This window comes from Cylas formicarius, unplaced genomic scaffold (genome assembly GCF_029955315.1).
Source record: "Cylas formicarius isolate icCylForm1 unplaced genomic scaffold, icCylForm1.1 PGA_scaffold_7__23_contigs__length_41026272, whole genome shotgun sequence".
Taxonomy (NCBI): Eukaryota; Metazoa; Arthropoda; class Insecta; order Coleoptera; family Brentidae; genus Cylas; species Cylas formicarius.
In genome coordinates this window covers 15469345-15487496 of record NW_026844352.1, presented here as the reverse complement: position 1 = coordinate 15487496, position 18152 = coordinate 15469345, and the positions used below count along the sequence as shown (strand labels likewise).

Genomic DNA, 18152 nt, shown 5'->3' with positions numbered 1-18152 from the left:
ACAAATTGTTATTTTGACTTAAATAGTTTATTCAAGAATTACTTTTATCCGTCTTATCTCTGACATAATTAGTTTAAATTTTTATTAGCTTAAACATACAACAATATTTTTGTTTTTCTATGTAAATAATCCTTTTTTTGGTAAATAATCATCAAATTGAAGTAAGCTTTTTGAAAGCATTTAAATATGTGATTTGAAAACTGCAATTCACAATCCGACAGTAAACCCAAATTTTTTACGGTGTCATTATATTCAATTACTTTGTTATTTATAAAAATTTATTCTTCAAATGTAACTAGAAAATTAACTTTTGTTACGTCCAAACAATGTAAAAAATTGCTTGCAGCGTCTAATTGTGCCGATTCCTCTGAATAAAATGGTATATAAATGTATGTGTCATCGGCATAATAATGACTTAGACACGAAATATATCACATAGAAAATTTTGAAATATATATAGAGAAAAGGATTGCTCGTAATGTGGAACGCGTTTATTGGGATATAATAAAGAAGATAATTTAAAAATATATGTCACTGCTTCAACCATTTTACTGATATATCTAGAAAGTAGATTTGCTGCGTTTACAGAAAAATCTATGTAATGTAAAACTCCAGTTAGTGTGATTGACCGTATGAAAAGCTTTTGAATAATCCAAGAGAGTCAGAACAGTAGGTTTACCTGCATCTAGAGCTTTAAAAATATCATCAGTAATTTTCAAAAGGGCACTTGTTGCAACTGCGGTCACTTAAATCTTTAAAACCTGATTGATTTACCGGTATAATGGAGTTGAATAGACTTGTTATACAGATACATTTGAAGCTCTGAGTTAATTACTTTTTTAAAGATTTTAGAGGATGTTGGGAGAATACTGATAGATCTGATATTATTAAAATTCATTGGATTTGGTATTTTAGGTTGAAGAATAACTAAGACTTTTTTCCAATGATCAGGAAATATAGATTATTGTGAGTAAAAATGTAAAAAAGTTTAATTGACGAGATATTGATTCCATCCACTCCATCCACCACTGTACATATAACGGTTGACATCAAATCTTTTTCTGAAGTAAAATTCATTACCCATGCATACCTTCTAGATTGCCGAGATGCAGAATTTTCAAATTGCCGATATTGAGACTAAATGCCTTACTAAAATGTCGCTCCTTAGTGATCTACATGGTGTTGAAGGTGTTGGAGTTTCAAATACACAACTTATATCCCATATAATCTACAGACCCATTGAAAAAGTGGTCACGATCTGTTCTACAGATAGAAACCACAGTACCCTCTCCTCATTCTCCGAATACTGAAACGAGTGTTTCGATCTTGCCGCACCGTTTCACCTTCAGTTTCGCAATACGCCGTACGAGTAAAGAAGTTCCATAAACCCAAAACATATTTACATACGTTCACTTGACGCGGCTGCAAATTTAATTTTTCAAACTCCTGCGGTGCACGCCGGGACAAAGGGGCGGAAACGGGGGCCAACTTTCCAGCAGCTTTCGAAAGCGGAAAGCGTATCCTTTGACAATCCTCTGCTCGCAAAATTTATGAAACTTCCGCGCCGCTGGAAAACATAAAAACTTTGGTCGCGGATATGTCGGCATTCCGTTAATTTGATTGTTATCGTTTAGTTAAGTAGGGTGAACATATTTGGATATTTTTATAGGAGCTAGAGAAAAATGGATAGTAGTACGTTGTGAATCACCGTTTTTTGCCGTGAACTCAAAAAGGGTATAGTGAAATAGTGTTAAGTGAATTAGTGTTATCACAACTAAATTTTTGTGATGTTATCTATTATCCATGTTTGAATCGCATTGATATTTTTCTTATTCAGAAACTACAAAACGGCTGTTTAAGGCTGATATTCGGTTTAAGAAAATTTGATCGTATAAGTCACACAATGGTAGGATGGCTAAACACGCAAAATGGAAGATATATCCACTCTGTTTGCTTATTTTCTAAGATTTTCGTGAATAAACCTCCTCCTTACTTATATGACAAAATAGTTTAGAAGTGAGGTGCATACTATGAATATTAGATATAAGGGGACACTCACACCACTTCATTCAACTGAGCTTTACAAAAGGTTATTTTCTTATGTAATAACCAAATTTATTAATGAATTACTAGGTAAATTAAGTATAATAACCTAATCAAAAACTAATAAATCACTTTTTCTATATCTTTTTAAAAACAGTGTTCCCCAGTAAATTATATAGGAAAATAGGTATAAGTTATTGTTCCTCCCTGTAAGATTAAGTATTATACTTTTAAATTTATACTTTTTCATAATTGCCCTCTGCATTTCTTAGGCCTTTAATTTTCAGGTTATGTGGAAGAACAGGTCAGTGATACGGCACGAAACTGAACATCGCCTTTTTTTAAATTGTTTAAATTTATTAGTAGATAATGCATAAAAAACGCTTTTAGGTATACAAAAGAAAAAAATGAATTTACTTATTAAGGGTCATGATGGCTCTCAACGAACATTTAAATTTAATTCATTGATCATTGGAATTTGATCAAAATTGAGAAAAAATTAACGTAAAAAATGTCAAGCGAAATTTCTTTACTTACTGATTAAAATTAGAATAACTTGTAATTACTTACTAATTACATTGGAATCAATAAAAAATTATAATAATTGTAATTTATGAAAAGATGTTTAATAATTAATACATTTTGTAGATAGTAATATTTACTATGATGTTCAAGCGAATAATGCCTATTATTTTCTAGAAATAGGCAAGATCGTCTAACTGTGAAACTTAATACTTTGTTAAGTGCATTTGGTATAATGGTTTGACGTGCTATGAAAACTAACTGATGTAATCTTTGAAATACAAGAATTTCTCTATTGTTGGAAAAAATGTATGTACAGATGCAAAAAATGCATTTTACTCTCTTCTGACTGATAATATTTTCTCAGTCATTGACATCACCGTATATTTTTTGTTTTCAAAGCGATATTACCCCAACTAAGTTAAAATCCTTAGAAAGGTAAAAAGGTTTTTGCTGGGAGACTTTGGGACTCGTACTCTAGTGAACGGTTCAGTTTTGCAGTGACATTTTCGTCAAGGTTTACACCTGGATAGAATACGGAGGAAGTCACGTGCCATAGCCGCCAAGCGCGGCAAAAAAGTAAAGGTAAGTTCTTAGTAGTTTATGTGTTGGAGTCAGACGCGGTTGGAAGTCTCCCAAGACCGATTCCAAAATGAAAACAATATCGATTTTTCCTGTAGCTCTGTTTGACAAGCTCGGATTTCGCGCGAAATAAATATTTGAATAATATGAAAGTCGTAAACACTTCAACAACAAGAAAGCAGGAAGAGAATATCGTCGCAACCGTTTAAACCTTTTTTAGACTGGAGCGCAAAATCGAACAAAAATAAAACGTAAACATACAAAACCGACGTATTTAAAACTGTCTCAAAACTTGAAATTAACATGTCGAATTATTATTACATTCCTTGCAGTTTTGATCCTTTGTTGATTCTCAAATTTTGAAGTTATATTTCTTACCGTTGATGCAAGTCTCTCTGATCCCTGAAGATCCACATGCCCAGAACTTTTAAAACTTAATTTTCCAATGGTGGATTCGCCGCTGTATACTGTGCCTCAAATGTAATCATAGGGTTTCTCGGTATCATCATCATGTATCAGGTTTAGGACATACTCTTACACCTAAAATAACAAACCAGACTCTGAAAATACGTTACTGTCCCTTTATTTCGATCCAAAGATAAAGAAGATAAAAACCTCGAAATCAAGAAAGATGACGACTAGCAAATGCCATACGAATACGCTTGGTGTCATTGCTAATGTAATCGTGATCACACCTGAATTCTAGTATAGATAGATTTATTTATGTAGAATTCAGTCGTGTAGTCAAGACACTTTATATCCTGTATTTTTTGGTTCGTAAAAATTCGCCATTTTTTCTGTTTAAAATGATGTATCAAAATTCTGACATAAAGGTACCCTTAAAAGCGCAATATTATAAGAAAAACTTCCACAAGCAAAATTAAACAAAATAAAAAATTAATTTCCCACTTGATAAACAAATTGTGTATGACTAAAAAACTATTTAAACACGCAATTGGCACTGCGAATTCTTCTTAGAGCGTTCCATCGTTATTATAGATCTACGCGCAAAATGTTAAACGATTCGAAGTAAAAACAGAAAACTATCGAGAATAAACTTTTCCAGATTAATTAGTAATACATTCATTTGTCAATTAATGATGCAAGTTTTTCAGCGGGTACCTTAAATGAAGCTCCTTCGTCTACTTACAACTATCCTACATCTACTCTACCCTCAATTTTAGGTGCTTCTGTAAGAGGGAAAATCTTAGCTTACTTCTTCCAACTCCTTTATACATTCGGAAAGTTCAAAATTTGAAGAAGCACCTTCCAAATACTTAAAAAACGGTATTGATATATTGGTATATTGGTATTCCCCAAATTTCTTACCAAATTAGTACAAGGAATAAAAACTTTAGAAAATAGAAATTAATGAAAAATTTACGATATCTAAAGAAAGCAATTCAAGGTCTTTTAGTTCCGAAAGTGAAATCTTGTGATATCGTGAAAACTGCTACGGTACCAAGTCGAAAGCTGATTTAATGTACGAAGTTGAGTCATTGATTTAAGAGGGAAAACTGTTCCTGTATTATTAAAATATGTTAATTATAATAAGACACAATGTTTAGTTGGTATGTGTTCATTTTTTGTTGTAATATATCTACTTCAAAACGAGGTTGCAAATAACGCAATTCTCGTTAAAAATATCCAAATAAAATCCCAGAAAATTGTTCTTATCGGATTAAAAAATCGCGCCCTAAATTAATACTCGTGGCTTTCGAACAAAATTGAGCGGCCGGATCGAAATTAGTTGTCCAAACACCAGGCAGCGAATGTCACGTTTATTATCTTAACTGATACAGCGGCTAATTAGTTGTGTCAGATAAAACTGCGTTATGGCGGAACCACCGTCATATTGCGTCGTTCATTAAACGGTTAGCTTGTTTGACCAATATTAGGAAATAATTCCATTAAAGTTTACCGACATCCGACCGCCGTTATCAGATAATTTTTTTTCCACGAGTCGAAAAACGGATAAAGAATTTCGAACCTTCGCAATTTTATTTATTGTTGCTGGACGACGGGTTAATCCATTTTGCCGACGTTGAAATTTGGCTGTGGAAAACGAAAATTTCACCCGCGGAGGACGGTAAATATGTCCGCCAAAGTTTTGGCGTCGCTTGGCGTTTTGTCGACGCCGCATTTACAATTAACCGCGTCACAAAATTCAGTCACTACAATTGATCATCATAATTAAACAACGAAACGCCTGTAAATATTGAATAAAACACTGTTTGTGTTTATTTATTCAAACTAATGACGTAGCTCAGGGTTCGTTTTGGGTCGTTGGGGTTCACGAGAAGCCAAGAAAAGTCAAGCGGAGTAAAGTACATAAAAATAACAAAAGAAAACCAGTCGAACAATTCTAGGACGTAAACTAAAATAAATGTGGACAAACGGATAATGAACCACACGGTTGGCGCTTCAGCCGCTACTGCTCTGCTACTGGGTTCCCCTTTACGTCCCACTCAGACTTGCACTGACCAGGGCTGTACTCTATAAACTCTTTAACAGGATGTGTCAAAGATAAAGTAAAGTTCATTATCTCATTGGTTTCAACAGTTATGAGGAAATGTTGATGTAAAAGATGTGTGCAACATATTTTGAATTACATGCTACAGGGAGTTCAAAAGAAACGAATATATTCGGATCATTACAAATTGAAAAATCTCAATTTTCTTAAATGGCACACCTTTTTTTTCTTCTAAATGATCTTACAAAAACCGACAGCTCTTGTTAAGTATTTATTTTAACAATTCCAAAATTTACCCTTCTTTCTGTATTCTAAGACTATTGCTATAACATTAGTCCTCCATGTCAAAGTTTTACCCCAAAACTCAGTAAATAAAGTCATAAAATTTATTGTGGTGTTGGTAACTTTAAAAAGAACTAAGTAACGAATGAATGAAAATTTTAACTGAATTAATTGATATGTTAAAGATAGTGTTTATGTGAATACCCCAACAACCCCAGAAGATATGGAACATATGATTCGGAACTCGTGAAAGAGAATAACACCATTTATGCTAAGAGATCAACGGCATAATCGTTTTTTTCAGCTTCAACCACATTTAATATGCAAATTAAGATTGAGATAAAAGCAAATTGATTTTTGAAAAAGTCAATTAATTTAGGTCGCTAAAAAAATATTTAAAAAATTATCACTAAAACCACGATCGAACCAGCTACCTACCTGCTTACATTTTGTTTGATGAGGGTGGAGCTATGGACGGGCATGAACATTGTCTCTGATGACAGATTTCCATATTGGCGAGAGGTAAAGACCTGAGTCGCGGTTAAGATTGTTTGGTTGCTTATAGATTTCCATAGATTATGTTCGTCAACTGCGGATGAGTTGATTTGACTCAATCTTAAGGCTCTTATATGTTCTTTGAGTCTAGTTGATATTTTGTAAAATCATTAAACTCTTCTCAACTACCAAGCACTGTCATAAATGTATCATCGCAGCAACTTCACACGGAAAAGTCAGTTCTCGCAAAAGGTTCCAACTTTGTCCTGGCTCCGCGTATTATCTCAAAAGAGGAAATCATTTCAAACGTCAAAAGTCAATAGTAAAATCAAATAAACTAAATTCTACGGTGGTCATGTTCACAAATGAATATCAGGAAAAGGTTCAAGGTATTCTTTCAGACGGATCCTATCGTCAACTTTAATGTCATCTATGGAACACAACCTTAAATATATTATTAAGGCTTCTTCTCTATCGGAATCCATGAAAAAATCTGTCACCCTTTATGACTCTAAATTCCTCCTCTTTACGGACTCCTAATATTCACAAACCAGAATTACCCCTTCGACGTACTGTTAGCACCATATCAATATTAAAACAATTAAAACGGAAAACTGATAGTTTCCTACTAAATTCCTTTAATTTCATCGAACAACTAAAATCATTCCATTAGATCCACATGATATTCTGGTTAGTTTCGACTAAAGTCCCTATTCTTGAAACTCTCATTTTTATTTCAGATTAATTAATATCCCAGAATCTGGAACCAAACCTTCTCATCTTGATTTGAAAAATACTTGTCTGGAACACAGTTTTCTTAGAATGGCCAAATTGTTTAACAAACGTCATGGGTTCTCCATTATCATCAGTCATCATGAATGTATTTATGGAAACCTTTGAGAAGAAAGCACTCGACACCTTCCATTCCAAAAATTTGAAAACGCTTTGTTGATGGTACTTTTTTTATTTGAAGTCATTGTCAAGAATTCCTAGGAGATTTTCTTAGACATTGAAACTTTATACACCCTAATATACGTTTTAACATTGAATTAGAAACTAATAATAATCTTTCATTCTTAGATATTCTTATCAATAAAAAATCAGCCCTAGCATTACTATCCGGCCCAAAAGTCATCGGTTATCAACTCTATTAAGAATTACAATATCTTGCATCTGCTCTTCTGTCTAATAATTTCCACATTAGAGATATTAGCACATAATCACACAATCACAAAATACACTTCACCACACCCTTTCAAGGACAATAAGTCCGAAAACAATTCCTTCCTTCCTTATCACTTACCACATAACAAAAGTTCCCAAGCAATAAAACATCAAAACCAGATTTACCACTTCTCCAAAAATCTCTCAACATCATCGATTCGTCAAGGACAAAATTCGGTTTGAAATGTCAGGAGTTTACACCATTCCATGCATATGCAGCAAAGAATACATTGGAGAGACAGGACGAAAAATAACAATGCGACTTAAAGAACATGTAAGAGCCTTAAGACTACAGCAAATCAATTCATCAGCAGTTGTCAAACGCAATCAGGAAACAGGACATCAAATTTTATCTTTATCATTTCATCAACATAGGTTGTGAAAAGCAAAGAGCTTAGTCCTTCTGTTTGCCTTAATCCTGCTCTCGTTGTGAATGGCTTTGCAATTTTATTTTGGTGTATTATATAGTTAATATTTTCTTTGTATATATTTTTCAACACTTTTATCATTTTGTTTTCTACCTTCCAAGTAGAATTTTCCACAGTTTGTTAATTGGTACTTTACCAAACGCTTTCTCCATGGCAATGAGACCAAAATATATTTCATTATGTTGATCTATTGCCTCTTCAGGTATTTGTTTTACTGCTAATATGTGATATTGTATACTTCTTTCCTTATATTGAAAGATTCCTGTATTGTATTTTCTATCACCTGTTTTATCTTTCTATCCAGGACTTGTTCATACATTTTCACATAGAAGACTTATTCCTCTGTAATTATTCAATAGAATTTATCCCCTTTCTTAAATAGTGGGGTTATTAAAGATGTCCTTTCAACTTGAGGTATGCATTCTTCGATACATACTTAATTATATAATTTGACAATGATTTGTATTCCACTTTCACCATCGTGTTTGATCATATTGTTTTGCCATTTTTGAATGCCTTTATTACTTGTTGTATTTCTTCTCTTGTTAAATACTCACCATCTTGTTTATTTCATACGTGGGTTCTTCTTGTAATTCATGTCCGTCCATCATTATCTTCTTTTTCTCTTAGTAGTTCCAGCAAAAAATCTCTCCATCTCGGCATCATTTCATTGTCAGTTGTTAACAGCTTTCCATTTTTGTTTTTTATTTTGTCTTTTCTCAGTATTTTGATCGAGCAGTAATACTCTATTACGCAACAGGTGTAGTAAACGGCATTTAACTCACTAGTTTATTTGGCAGGAGCTGAGAGAGTATTTAATAAACGAGTGACTTAGAAAGTTAACCAAACTTGTTGCATACTATACTTTTTCCGCGACAGTTAATTTTTGGGTACATTTTTGCAAAGCAACACTGACGTGACAGTCAAAATTGACAAACGTCAAAATTCGATCGGTGCGGTAAAATCTCCGGAAACATTCGCTTCCTCCCAAACCTGTAGTACGGTAAAATCCCGAAAATGTGTGAAGTGCCTCAGATCCGTAGAATAACAAACTCACGTGGTAAAGTGACGCTTCCCGCACGCTAAATCGGTTTCTCTATTTTTTCGCCGTACTATATCCATTTCTTTTCTCGCTGTTTTATTTGTTCTTTAATCTCTTCTGATCACCAGACTGTTTGTTTTCAAGTGGTGTTTTTTTTACTACTACCACAGATTTCTTTGAAAGTGTCTAGTAATGTGTTTCTGAAGTAATTACATGTTTCTATGTTGGCGTTTTTCATTCCTTCTTCTTGTTTCAAATTTTTCATTTAAAGCAATTGTAGGTCTTTCTGCGATTACTCTGTCACCTAATTCAGATTTTATACTTATAGTTTTTTTTAAGTGTTACTATGGATACTATTAATTGCATGTTCTATCTTTGATACAACCAAATAGTGATCGCTCCCAATTTCTGGTTCTCTTCCCATCTTGTATCAATTTTATGATTTCTGTTAGCTTTGGTTGGTTTTTTATGTTCACTATTGACTATTATATGTTTTGAAGTCTATAAATATACAGGGTGTTTCATTAAAAAAAGGAAACTTTTTGATCTGGCACAGTATACTAATTCCGAAGGCGGAATTGAGTTTTGCAGGAAAAGTTTTCATATTTTCGATAAGTTGTCGACGGTTGCCTGAAAATTTTCAAAATTTTGTTAACGGCATCTTTAGTTTTTAGTTATTCTTAAAGATTAATGTTTTGCCCTTCAAAGTACGCCCCCCCCCCCCAACGTTTTTTATAATCCTCGAAGAAGCAGTTTCTGGTATAGCCTTGACTTGTTCCCGTCACTTTTTCTTTATCTCCTGAATCGTTCTTCTTCCCTTCATGGGCTTCTTGAGTTTTGGGAAGAGGAAAAAGTAGCAGGGGGCAATATCCGCTGAATCTGGTGGCTGAGACATAACTATGGTTCTGTTTTTGACTAAAAAGTTAGACACAAGCAACGCTAGGTGAGCAGCGTGATGAAAAATCCAAGAATTCTTTTCCAACAATTCCGGACGTTTTCTTAGTATTGCTTCCCGCAAAGGTGGGAATACTTTTTATTGACCGTACGACCTTGTAACCGTAAACTCTTGATGTGCTACGCCACATAATCAAAGAAAATGTGCTCTTTTCGGTCTGGCGATTCAGGGTTCTTCCACTGGGACGACTGAGCTTTGGTTTCGACGGCATAACCCTATACCCATGATTCGTCACCAGATATGAACTTTTTGAGCATATCAGGATCATCATTGACGTTTAATAGCTCTTGAGCCATGCTCCATCGATTGTCCTTTTGTTCCAAATTAAGCAGTTTACGAGCAAATTTTGTTGCTCACGTTTTATACCGAAAACTTCGGAAAAAATTGCATGGCACTTGCCAATAGAGATGCCGACGTCTTCAGTCACTTCTCTAACGCTTTCATCAGTTATTGACGGGAATCCAGAGCGAGCTTCGTCATCAGCGTCTTCTCGACCTTCTTGTACCACTTATAAACTTTTTTTTGCTCAAAGTTGATTCACTATATGCCGTTGTCCACATTTCAAGTATTTTGCAGCACCGTATTCTATTTTTTTACACAAAATTTTATGTAAATTGTTTGTTTCATTACTTTCATGTCTAACACTTCTGTCTCACAAAAAAAGGAAACTTGAAAACTGACTGAAACTGTGAACAAATGTTAGGGATATGTGTAGCAACATAACAAAAAAATTCTCAAAGAACGAATGTACGTAGCTTGTCCAATTACAAAAGTCACTTTACTTTTTGAATGCTCTCTGTAAACTGTTGCGAAAACTGCAACTTTTAAGAAATAAAAATATCGGAGATACTCCGAAAAAGTACCTTACATCTATGTACGTTGTACCTTGTGTATTAGGTATGGGTCTATATTAGTTGCGGTGGTAGATTGTATAGTATATTTTTTATTATCCGTACTAATTTTTAGCAAAAATTATATCTGCCTAATTAAAGCTTGCATATTTGACTTTGCAAGGTGAGGCGGCATTCACTTGAAAGCAATTATAGATTACATCTAGTAGTGATTATAAGTGTAAATTAAACAAAGTGAGTTTCACCTTTGTTTATAGACATTGAATTTGTTTTTTAAACGGAAGTAGAAACTTCTCGATAATCAAAAATTCCAAATAGTACGCAGCAAAGGGAAACGATAATACTACAGCGATCGAACAAAAACTAATAGAATATTAATCCTTATTAGTTGACGTCAATGCACTTAACAAACACAAGATAATATAAAACACTGTCCTCGCGAGGCACAAAGGACCGCGTGGCTTTTTGTAAAATATGCGCCTTTATCTTTCAAGATTTGTGTTATCGACGTATAAATTTATTATGTCGATCGACGAATCTGGAATAAATTATCACTGGTTTTGATTTATTAGAGCGAGGCAGTTTTTTTTTCGAGTTTTTCGAAGATGTTGAAAACGCTGTTGTTTTTCTGTGCCCTGCCTATTTTACTGGGCGCCAACGCCGACAGATACGGTAAGTACCGGTTTATTTTTTATATTCGCCAATTCACCAACAAAAACTTTGAATAAAAAATTTGATTAATTTTTGCAATATTATCTTCTATTTACATTATTTTATATTTTTAAACAGAACACTCTATAGATTCGGCAATATTAACCACAATATTTTCTTGATACACCGTCATTATTTCGGTTCTTCAGCTGGATATGTTATGTTCATAGAGCATCTGAGCAACAGATTGTGTTGAAGTTAGAAATCAATTTAATCCAGAAAAATCCAACAATACCCCAATCACTACTGGAGTGGAGTGCCTCGAGGTTCAATTTTATCTTTATTTTTTAGTCTTTATGCAGCAGTTACGAAATATTCAGTGATGCAATAATATGAGGATGATTCCCCAATTTATATTTCTTTTTTTACGGAAGAGTTCAAACGTTCTCTGAAAAACGTGTTTCTTACTATATCCCATTTCGTAAACGCAATACATCATATTCAATTAGCAACTCCGGTGAACCCGATTACCTTAGAAAGCAGTGCAATGTTTTTTGTATGGCATTAGAAAAGTTATCGATGGTCTTCAAGCAGATACGTCCATGGCAGACTTCAAAATGTACGGGTGTTGAGGCAAGAAATTGTTCAAGACTCTATCTTGAATGCGATTCGTCATAAAATGAGAGATAATATTAGAAAATGTTTGGGAAATCATGGTGGATATATAGAAAACACAGCCATTTACTTCATGTTATATATTAATTTTTCAAAGAAACTTCCACAGGCTACTTTAATGCTTTTTACAAAACTTCTGGATTCCTCCTGCGTCGATTTGAAACTGTTTCAGTCAAGCTCTGAAGAAGCCAACAGGATGATTGGCGAAACGTCAGCAATTTCGACTAAGCAAAAATCGACGCAGGAGGAATCCAGAAGTTTTGTAAAAAGAATGTACATATTTTTGAAATCAGGGAAAAAAGATCTTTCGTCATAACAAAAAAAACATAGTTAAATTTATAAATAAAACACTACTGTTTTTCAACTTTGCGATGCGCATTTGCTTTTTTTTTACAAGTCTAAAAGATAATACTGCAAAAATTATACAACATTTGTACTAAAAATTATCCCCTGCTGGAAATTGAAACTCTTCTGGGGAAAATCACCTTTCAGCCATTTTAAAGTCCATCGAGTGGGGATTTCTCGAGTTCTTACGGGACGGAGTTAAACCGGGCTACCTCAAAGAGGCGATCCAACATTTCCAATTGCCCCACTTCTTTAGAGATGAAGAATTTGACAGGCCCGATTACGGCTTGATGAGCCTCATCACAGACGAGGAGACATGTACGCTGTGCGGCATTTTAGTGAACGTCATAATCGAAGAAAGGAAGCTGGGACTCGGCCGAGAGCAATTGGCCGGAGAAGTGGCCGCCATTTGTATAGATTTCGGTATCGAAAACGAAAGAGTGTGCAAAGGAGCAATCGATCTCAATGTGGTAAGTAGGTAAGTCTATTTCAAAAAGGTGTAGAGTACTAAACACTCCGGTATGCTTTGGGACCACAGAGTAAACCAACGGAGACTTTCATTCATACCATTAACGTTATTACAAAATTCTTCTTTTTTTATAGACTACAGGTAGTGCCATACGGGTTTGAGTCAATTTACAATGCTATTCATTTTGTACATATTTTTTTTCACGATAGAAAGTTTTTATGTATTTTAATATAACTTTGAAGACCTTTAAAGTTTTGCAAAAAGTGGAGGAGAACGGACAGTCAATTTCGGTTTGCAAATATGTGTGCCGAGGTTATAACTACTTCGAATATATGACAATTTCTCCTAAATTATCACAATTTGTATATAAAGAGATTTCATACGAAAAAAAGACGGCACACTTAAAATATTGAAAATTTTTAAATTGATCTCTACTATATTTTTTTTAATAGTTTTTGGTTTTTCTAGCAAGAGAATGAGTATATCTTTTTGAGCAACAAAAACAGCGAGTGTTGCCTAACTTCAATTTTTAGCACTGACTTTAATTGTGTCAAAACATAAATTTGACAGTTTACTTCACTTTACTTCACAATTTGATTTCCAGTTAAGATTTGTGTAAATATACAGTGTGTTTATCTATCAAAGATATATTGAAAACCATAAGAGAAATGAAGATGGTTAAATTAGAAAAAAGTTGCAAAATTTAAAAGCTAATAACGTGGTATTGAGGAAATTAAAAAATTGCGAAGCTACGCCAAATAAAAGGAAATTTGTCGATTTCGGTTTTATTTTTTTTATGTGTTATTAAAAAGATGGCGTTGAAAGATTTTAAGTTTCTGAGTGTTCGAAATGTTTTCGGAGCGCGAGCATTGAAGATGCCAAGTTAGATTTTGGCGAAACGTCTGCAGGATTCCAGTCGGAGTTCAACATGATATCCCGGAATATAGTGTCATCACATTTTTCCATCCGTGAATCAATACGTGAAAAAAAAAAAAAAAAAAAAAAAAAATATATATATATATATATATATATATATATATATATATATATATATATATATATATATATATATATATATATATATATATATATATATATATATATATATATATATATATATATATATATATATATATATATATATATATATATATATATATATATATTTGGTACCAATTAGAATCATTGTTTTCTATGCTGTGCAATGCTTGTCTTTAATTATTGACATGGTCCATAAAAAATATTTTTTTGCAGCGCTTGGCACTTTTTGGCACCCAAATTTGTAATTGGCAAGAAGGTAATAGCAAGATATAAGTGACAAAATATTTGTATCTATTTAAAAATTAATTCGATGTACTAAACTGATAAAACATTGAAGCATTTATTTTTAATTGTTGTATTAATTTTATATGCTGTTAATATAATACTTTATGCTGTAATTAAAAATTACATTGACTGTCTAAAACTTCAGCAAGCCTCATACAGATTATATGATCGGATTATAAAAATGAATTTCAGTTTAATACTGATACGTGTTTTGGACTTAGCTTTAATAGAAAGGGTAACCATGTAGAGTTAGTACTGGTCAGAGTTGTAAAAATGCGGGATCTTCGTGTAACCTTTGATATTTAGGCCACATATAAATAATATGATTTTTAGAGTATCCAAATTGGTTGACTTCATGATAAGAAATTGTAAGAATTTTAATTTAAAATGTCTTAATACATTGTATACATCATTTGTCAGAAGTATACTTCAATATTGTTCTTTTGTTTGGAGTCTTTGTTATGAAACTCAAAAATATAACAATGAAAAGATTCAAAATAAGTTTCTACGATTTGTATATCCGTGAAAATGGTGTGCACCCAATGCACATGCAAATCCGCTCAGAGGGTGGTTTCTGGAATGTATAGTCAGTTAGTAAGCTTCAATCTAAACTCTTTGAAATATGCAATTAACTCGTAAATTGTATTGTTATAGTTGGTAGGTTGTTACCACCCTACTCTGTAAATGGAAGTAATTTCGTTGAGTTTTTTTTATAAATAAATACCCGTTGTCAAGCCCGAACGTTTGGCTAGCAATGCTTATATTTTTGTTTACCACATTTTTGGGACTATATAACCTTCATTAATCCACCTTTCAACAAAAATTGCAGATTTTGTGCTGTTCTCTTTGCTAGTACTTCATGCTTCTCAGCTAACAATATTATCAGAAGTACAGCAGGGATCAAAAATAATTTTATTGCACGCAATTTTCTTACGCTTATGATCGAAGCCGAAATTGAGCGGAACTGGACCGAATTTAATATTTTAGTACTTTGCACTCTTCTGAAATAGCCTATATGAGGCCCATTAAAAGTTAATTTATCTCAGCCTGAAACTTCTGTACTTGGGTCCTTGAAAACCGGGAATCTCATTAAAAGTTTGCCGGCCCCTAAAAGGAATCCGTTTTCTGTATTAAACTGCTTTGAATCTCTTTCATGTGTCCGGCCCCTAAAAGGAATCCGTTTTCTGTATTAAACTGCTTTGAATCTCTTTCATGTGTCCGGATAAATATCCAGTTGGTCCCTTGCAGGATATTATCATCCATATAGCCGACAAACATAAAGACTTGGACGGTAAGAGAATATGCGCAATTTTGTTGCAAAGTAACGGTTGTTCGGCGAACAGCACCGATCTGGAATGGTCCGTTGACCTGCCGTCTGGTTACACGAGTAAAAAAAATGTGGGTATTCAAAACTATCCGAAACTATCTTATCGTCGATGTTCTACTAAACCGTAGCGATCAAAATCGGAAGAGAGCTTGAAAATATTGCAATTATCCGACTTGCATTACGACCCGCTATATACGCCTGGTAAATCTAATGAGTGCGGGGAACCGTTATGCTGTCAAAACGATCAAGAAACTGGTGATGTTGAAGCTGGCACCGCGTGTGGTTATTGGTCTGATTACAAGGCAGCGGACGTTCCCGAATATCTGTTTGATGAAGTGCTTAGGCAAGCTCAAACTTCCGTAAGTAACACAATATTATATAGAATAAATCCAACTCTAGTGCTTCTTAATGGTACTGATACCAGTGCTTGTATCGGGAGCTTAGTCGACATTTTATTTTTATAGAATTTTTTTTTGGTTTTTGGTCAGTTAGTTGCCTGACAAGTCGAACGCTGATTGGTGTTCTTTTCTTGCGCTGTTCGTGTTGCATTTTTTGGAGTTTGTGTTTGTGGACTTCTTGCTGCAGCAAACTGCTGAAGCACTGAAAGTCGAGGTACAGGAGGGCCAGTTAAAGAGTTTATCCCTAAATCTTTAATATTGATACAAAAGTTTGAATCCTATAGGGTTTGCTTCAGTAAGAATGATCTTAATTTTTATGTGATTTGTTCAGAGTGTCTCACATTACTATAGGTGTGTCAAATAATATATATATATATATATATATATATATATATATATATATATATATATATATATATATATATATATATATATATATATATATATATATATATATATATATATATATATATATATATATATATATATATATATATATATATATATATATAATAAAATTATTTGACCACCCTATATGTAATTGAGCGACAATTGAAATAATAAAACACTATGTAATCACAAACCAATGCAAAGCGTATGAAACATTAAACACTAAGCACACACTAATGCAAAGCGTAGCAAGTTTTAAACGTGACATTATTTCCACTCCTAGCAAATTCCAACACTGGCCAAAACCAAAAAGGCACCCAATTATCTTCTAATAGATTGAAGAGCTCTTCCATATCCGGTGTCATTACCCAGTCGTCGGGCCACAGCCTTAATTGCTCCTTAGCGGCCTTCGTGAGCAGAGACCTATCAATTCGCCTTATTTGGTAGCGCGATCCATAAAAGGAAAATCTCCCACTTTGAAGTATATGGTATTTCGTCGTTTTTCATTTTCTTTAATGCTTTTTCTGTAGCCACGTACTCAAATTGGTTTGTAAATTCCTGATGGGCTGTAAATCCATACTAATATTTGCAAGTATGCTCTGAATTAATGGTGTAGACCCTTCTATTTCAATCAAAGCCCTAAGCGGTGCCACTTGAATTGATTTTTGTACCGTCATCTTAATAAAAACTTAAATTTATCTTAAAGTGCTAGCCCATTCTGACGTAACTTTAGTTTCAATCCGTGGAAGATTCATGATAGTCCTCAAGTACCTTTCGACTTGTCCGTTCGATCGATGTACATCTGGGGTCCTAAAATGATAATTGTGCCTCATGAATCCAAATGTTCCGGTAGACTTAGATTTTTGAAATTTTTGCCAGCGTCCAAAATAATTTGTTTCGGTGTACCAAATAACGAAATAAATAGCTGGAAAGCAGCAACTCTTGTTTTTTCGGCTTTAACAGTTAATAAGATGCGAATTACATTTATGGGGCCGGTTGGTTTTTGTACGTTAATAATAATGCCTTGAAGAGGACCCGATCGACATTTTTTTTACAGCGCACACAGGATAATGACGGATATATTTGATAACAAAATATCTCATACGCGGGAACCAAAGGTGTCCTTGAATTGAACTTCTTATCAATACCAACATGACATTGTTCGTCACGGAGTATTCGCAATAATCCTAACCTGCTGTAACGAGGAACAAATAGTTTGGCAACAGTGCCGTTGGTTGTGGGTATTAGACAATGAAGAATATTATTTTTTACTATAAATCGAGTTTTATCCAACCTTTGCTCTTTCCAATCATTTAAAAGCTTCTTGACCTTATTAGTCATCTGGTAAGGAGCATCCTTTTTTGTACACAATGTCAAAGCTGGAGTCCTGAATATAGACCCACTAACGAGCTACCCTAGGCAGCATATCTTTTTTTGTAGCAGTTGTTTTAATTGCATTACAATCAGTCACCAAAGTAAAGTGAATCCCTAGTAGATAAAGTACTTCATTGAATTGGCGGCTGCTAACATCTCCAATTCGTAGGACTGATTTTTTCTTAGTACTTGTTTGTCTTTTTACTGTAGTATCCTATAATTCGTACATTCCTATCCAATTTTTGAAATAACTCGCCTCCATATCCAATGGCACTCATCTGTTGGGAGTGCAGGATCAAA

At 33.8% G+C, this 18152-nt stretch overlaps 1 protein-coding gene across 1 annotated transcript in view; it reads left to right on the top strand.

The window, feature by feature from the left end:
* Positions 1-11446: 11446 nt before the first annotated feature.
* LOC132704822 (sphingomyelin phosphodiesterase-like) overlaps positions 11447-18152 on the top strand; it is a 29155-nt gene continuing 22449 nt past the window's right edge. Inside the window, exons 1-4 of the mRNA XM_060675095.1 lie at positions 11447-11569; positions 12716-13038; positions 15612-15761; positions 15819-16049. Of these exons, the coding sequence (XP_060531078.1) occupies positions 11503-11569; positions 12716-13038; positions 15612-15761; positions 15819-16049 (771 nt within the window). The 5' untranslated portion in view covers positions 11447-11502. The remainder of the gene's footprint in view (positions 11570-12715; positions 13039-15611; positions 15762-15818; positions 16050-18152) is intronic.